The following is a 6,000-nucleotide window of genomic DNA, read 5'->3' on the forward strand; positions in this document are numbered from 1 at the left end:
TGACAAATTAAACTTGCTGCTAATCTACATGTTTGTCTCTCCCTCAGGAGTACCGCCTCCTGGGCCTGGAGTGATGGTCATGCAGCTCAGTGTCCCAAATGGACCACAGCCTTCCCAGAATCCTCCTCTGGTCCAGTGGAACCCATGCAAGTACTACAGCATAGAGCAGAGACCCAACAAGCCAGGAGAGCTCTACAAACCTGATAACACTCCACAGGTACACACACATACATGTGACGGATCCTGCCATCAGTGGGCAAAATACAATGAATCTCACACATTCGTCTATTCATTTATTCATTTATTTGGTCTGCCCTCTGGTGGTCATGAGGAAGCATGTGAATTTCCCAGACTGGTATAATGTGCTGAAATGCTAAAATAATGCACCTGCCCATTAAATCAAAAGATATTCTATTTTTTTTTTGATTTAGTAAAACTTGGGCTGGAAAGATTATCGTATGATCAGGAGCATGAGGTCTTTATAATTATTATTTTTCCTCTTTTTTTTTCTCTTTTCCTTGTGTCCAGGCCAGTACCCAGCTGACGAGTCCCCTGGCCTCCCCCACTCAGTCACCTACCCCGTCTCCCTCCGGCAGCGTCAGCAGTGTCTGTCCAGGCCTGGGACCATTACCCCTCATTTCCCAGTTTCCCCGGCCAGGCGGGCCAGCTCAAGGTACGGATAAGCTAGACAGGTGAAGGTGCATGTTTACATGTAACCAGTGACACAGGAGGAGGTGCACATACAGCACATGCAGTCAGATATGCATAACTGCATTTGTGAAACAAATGTTGCATACACAGTTTAATACACTATGCACTTATGTAGATACTGCATTAGTTATGACTGCTACCAAAAGAGTACAGTTGTTTTTACAAATTTGGCCTATACCCCTAAAACTGTGCATCAAATAAGGACACCAACAGTCAGACAATCGGACAAATTATAAGCAAATTGCTAGCTTTATCAAACTTAGTGTATTTAGATGAGAAACCGAACGTAAACTTATAGTAGTTTAGTTTTGAGGGAATTACAACAAGCATTTTAGGCATGCTTATTTTTAGTATCCCCTTCTGATACCTAGTTTAGAATAATATTAGTTGTATATAACCCCTCAAGTTGATTTATGTGATTTTTGTGATATCTTTTCTCCTTCAGTGTCCTGTTGTAGTGATGTCACTGTATCTCTATGTCTCAACAGTCATGTTTACTAAAATGTTGCCATTAGAAATGATGGCCAAAACTATTGCATCTACATGTTAAAGTAACTGCGTAGACTCTAGCTGTTGACCCATTTTCTAGAGCAACCATTTAAACAATGTCAGGTGGTTTTTGGCCCTGAGCCAGTAGGCCATTATATCACAGTACCTTGCCTCACCTTTAGCAGACTCACATGACTGGCAAAGAGCCACGCGGTCAAACTCTCTGCGCCAACACATGACTTTACTTCATCCCTGTTCTCTTACCTATATTTACACATAAGGACACATTACCTCTACTGACAAATACACCTGCAATTTGGATTGTAAGATTACGCAAACAAATAAGGTCTTGCATCAGTCTACGATCCATGTAATATCAATGTGACACACAGGTCTTCAGTACTTAGAACATAACGCACATTTTGCCCCTTGACCCATATCTGAATGACTTTAGTTGCTTTGCAGTTTTTTTTAAACCCTCCAAGTTGTGTAGGTGGCATGCAGATCATCTCATTAAATCATCAATCAGTCTTCTCCTGTTTTAGACATTTATTCAACTAGTTACTATGGGAGAAATAAAACACAAGTATTAGTAAAAGTATTTTCAGTATTTGTAAATTTAACTCTAACCTGTGATGTATGTTGTTTAGGTGATGGTCGCTACTCTTTGTTGGGGCAGCCTCTCCAGTACAGCCTGTGTCCTCCCCTCATGCATGGCCAGTCCTCCTACAGCTCCCATCAGGTCAGTAGTGGTCTAGGTGGGCAATGTACATTAAGAGATTTAAAAAAGGTGTTATGCCCTTATTGTCAAAGCATTTCAAGTGTTGCTGCTGTAATTCAGTTTATTTATGGATTAAATAGAGCTCTACTACAGGTTGGGCCCCTCCAAAGGGTCACCAGATAAATCTGAGGGGTATAAATATATTGGAGTGGAAAGTATCAAATTTCTCTCTGAAATGTAGTCAAGTGGAAGTATAAAGTAGCATAAAGTGGAAATAAGTACAATTTTGAGATAAAGTACTTGAGTAAATGTACTTGCGCACAATTACATAATCTGGTTGTGTGGAAATGTTTGAATACAAAAATGTTTTGTTTGGTTTTTGCCGCATGTTGTGTAACCAAAAGGTGATAATGTTACAGACATTAATACACAGTGGTCGTCATGTCTCTTGTGCCCATTATGGTGCAATTGTTTGTGTTTCCAGTCACTACAAGGTCTCAGTCTCCTACTGACTGCTTATACCTCCATCTAGTGTCCTGACATATTGTTGCAGTCTAATAATATGCCATGTGTGATATGTGCTGTCGTGTTCAGGGCCAAGGAGTTATGAAACATGGGGCACGAGGGAAGAAACAAACACTCAAATCTGCATCAACGGATCTCGGCACCACTGACGTTGGTAAGTTAGAGATGCATCATCAGAGCTGCATGACACCTACCAGTGTTGTTATTATATTTCTCTGTAGATATTATTATAGACACTCAACTCACTCTGATTATTTCTGGTTTTAATTCTCTATTATAACCTAATGTAAAACATTTAAGGTCGATACTTCTCCCATCTTAGCATCACAAGGCTGGCAAATAGTGAGTGACAGACATGGACTGCACTTATGTAGGGCTTTATTACCTTACCAAACAAAAAAACACACACTCTCACTGCATGCTTTGGTGGAGTTGCTATGCAAGGTGCTGGCCTGACCATCAGAAACAACCTGGGGTTCAGTATCTTGCTAAAGGACAGTTCTACAAGAGTAGATACTAGAGGACAGCAGAATGTGTGTCTACACTGTATCAGGCTAGTTAGTGTTTTTCTGTTGATATTGCTAATGGACTTTTTTTGTTTTGTTTCACTTGCAAACTCCTTTTATCTAATGTAAACACCATTCATTTTTTTCTGGTTCCTTATTATTTATATACTGTTATCCTTTCAGATATCTATATTAAACATGGTTTCAGTACGTCATATCTCTAATCAGATTTGGCTCGAACATGTACAGAAGTATATTGGAAGCCAGCTTTTGGAAACTAACCAATCAGAACAGAGTGGGGTCTTTGGGAGGGGTGCCTTCAAGAGACGGGAGCTAAATCAGCCTGTTTGACATCATCAGTCATGCAAAGATATTCCAGTAGAGCCCCAGATTAAAAATATAGACCTGAAAATGTGCATAATATGTAATTAAATAAATTTGAGTCATTGTTAGTATACTGATGTGCGTGTCGCACTCTTAGGCTGAAACAGACAAACACAGAGTGTGTCAGTGAAACAGGTGCTTCAAGTCTATAAAGATGCAGCTTGAGCAGTGAAGTCTGCTAACATCTTATGTCTCTTTGGTTCTCCTTGTTTCATCTTTGTCCAGTGGTGAGTCGAGTACTCGAGGTAACAGACCTGCCAGAAGGGATTTCACGTCCAGAGGCTGAAAAGCTCTTCAACCAGCTGTCGCTGTGCGGTGCCAAGATCCAATGGCTGAAGGAGCCCCAGGGAGGCCGAGGAGGAGCAGGAGGCTGTGGCCCCTGCCCTGGTGCGGGGCCTTGTGGGCCAGGAGCCACAGCTGGGTCCGGGCTCAGCATGGGAGCTGGGGTAATGAAGGGTGACGGTAACGACCCAGCTCACCTCTATACAGTAGTGGCAGTGTTCCCCAGCACCATGGCTGCCCAGAGTGCTTCCTTCAAACTTAACAACAACGCGGCCAGCCTCTTCAAACTGAGGGCTGCAAAAAAGAACTATGACCTGCGCGTGCTGGAGAGAGCCAGTTCTCAGTGAAAGGAAAAGAGGGGGAGGAAAGAAAGAAAGTGAAAGAGACAGAAAGAAAGAGAGACTCTTAGTGGAGTGGTGGAAAAGGAAGGAGGACTGAGGGGGACTGCTCTTAGTGTACAATTTAAAAACAAAAACAAAAAAAACGTGATGAGTTAAATGATGTGTCAAATGTATAAAAGGGAAGACGGTGTGAATCATGAGGTGGCTGGTGTTTGGTTGCAAATATGATTTTTGTTGTTTGTTTTTATTCATTGTTTTTTGTTTTGTATTTATATAGCAGAAGAGCACACAAGACACGCAAGCATGTGTTTCACTGTTGCTGTGGAATGTGTGCTGCCGTTATACAAACACACACACACACACACACACTCACACACTCACACACACACACACACACTCACAAACCAGGAGAGACTAACTCACGCAGACACACAAACGCAGGCAACAGGATCACGTAGCACATAACAAAAACACACTGGACAGTCGACCTCAGTCAAACCTTTTCCTCCTCCTCTCCTCCTCCGCTCTCCAACCCTTCCTCCTTTTTCTGCCAACGCTTTTTCTCCTTCCTCAACTCTTCGTCACCCGGTCATCTCTTAATATCACATATTTATAAATTTTCATACGCACAGTTGCGCACTCTCTGCTTTTCCCAAAGCTGCCCCCCCTCTCTCCCTCCTCTCCCCCTTTTCTTGCCATGTCTCATACTGCCTCCTATCTTTCTCTGCTCCTCTGTCCCTCTCATGTATGCTCTCACTGCTCTCTCCTCTCTTGCTTTCTGTTTGCCTTACTGCTGTTGTGGGTTTCTGTATTGCGCTGTTATTTTTCTCAGAAGTTTTTTGTTTTGTTTTTTGGGGTTCAATATATTTATATAAGTGATGTAAGGAATAAAAGATATCTATATATTCAGTGATTTTTCTTTCTCCCTCCCCTCGCCCCCGAGTGAAAACGTTTAGGCCTTTCTTTATCCTTTACTCCTTCCCTCTTCATCCCTTCTCCTCTTCCCAACATTTGTTTCCTCCTTACTGCCCTCTACCTCACTTCTTCTGTCCTCTCCTCTCTCCCACAATTGTCCCTCATCCTCCCCCCGCCCGCCTGCCCTCCTTCCTTCGCTCCATCCTGACGCCCCATTGTGTTTGCGTTTTTCGTTGACAGCTGTGCAGAAAGTATCAGAAGAAGTAGTTAAAGTGCACAATGATTGCATATGTCTACTGTAAATTTTATTTAATCTGTTATTTTTTGTTTGTTTTTAAAAATATAAAAGTCGAGAAAAAATCTATCAAAACATCTTCTGTGTCATGTGGTTCATTATTTGATTTTTAGTGTCAGTATGGCTAACTATAAGCTGGATGACAATGAGAAACCATCATAATGTGTCTTGGTATGATGTTGGGCCACCACAAGTCTCCAGAACAACCTCTTTTGAAAAGATTATCCAAGTCTTTGAACGCTACTGGAGGGATGAAAAAAGACATTGCCTCAGTTAATGTCTAAAGATGTTCAGTTGGGTTGAGTTTAGGTCATTGTGGATGTCATGGCACACAAGTCACATGGGTTTAACACTGCATGGAAGCATCTGCTCTGTTTCTCCACCCATTTATTCAGGGTTTTCCTTTTTGTCAGCTGTCTATAGCTACTGAGCACATTCATGATCTTTAGAGGTAGAATCCTTCTGATTTTGATGCCCTGAAGTTTCCTCCAGCGCCACCTTCAGGTCAAATTTGACATGTTTACTGGTAAAGCTAAAAATCATCAGTATGTTAAGGTTTTAAGTTCATTGAGGACCTTAAAACAGCATTCTAACCAAACTCAATCCATTAAGTAACGTGATCTTCATCAGCAGGAGTTTGTCCAGTTGTCATGTATTTCTATATGTTCAAATTCCCATGTTTTTTTCTGATTGTATTCATTCTTTGTTTAGTTTTTTTAGCTAATGAGTGAGAAGTTCATGAAATACTCAGAAAACAATATAAATGTTCATATTATAATTCAATGATGACTGCATCTGCCGTTATAGATTCGATTGCCTGTCTTATTTCTT

The 6,000-nt window shown here is 41.5% G+C and overlaps 1 protein-coding gene across 5 annotated transcripts in view; it reads left to right on the top strand.

The window, feature by feature from the left end:
- The window catches only part of LOC134005851 (R3H domain-containing protein 2), a 68,555-nt gene extending 63,317 nt beyond the window's left edge, over nt 1–5,238 (top strand). For all 5 annotated transcript variants that reach the window (XM_062444896.1, XM_062444861.1, XM_062444888.1 and 2 more), the window contains 5 exons: nt 48–217; nt 529–673; nt 1,851–1,942; nt 2,516–2,600; nt 3,562–5,238. In XM_062444896.1, coding sequence (XP_062300880.1) covers nt 48–217; nt 529–673; nt 1,851–1,942; nt 2,516–2,600; nt 3,562–3,965 — 896 coding nt within the window. In that variant the 3' untranslated portion in view covers nt 3,966–5,238. The remainder of the gene's footprint in view (nt 1–47; nt 218–528; nt 674–1,850; nt 1,943–2,515; nt 2,601–3,561) is intronic.
- The last annotated feature ends 762 nt before the right edge of the window (nt 5,239–6,000 follow it).

The sequence above is a fragment of the Scomber scombrus genome, chromosome 3, assembly GCF_963691925.1.
Source record: "Scomber scombrus chromosome 3, fScoSco1.1, whole genome shotgun sequence".
In the NCBI taxonomy this organism is placed as follows: Eukaryota; Metazoa; Chordata; class Actinopteri; order Scombriformes; family Scombridae; genus Scomber; species Scomber scombrus.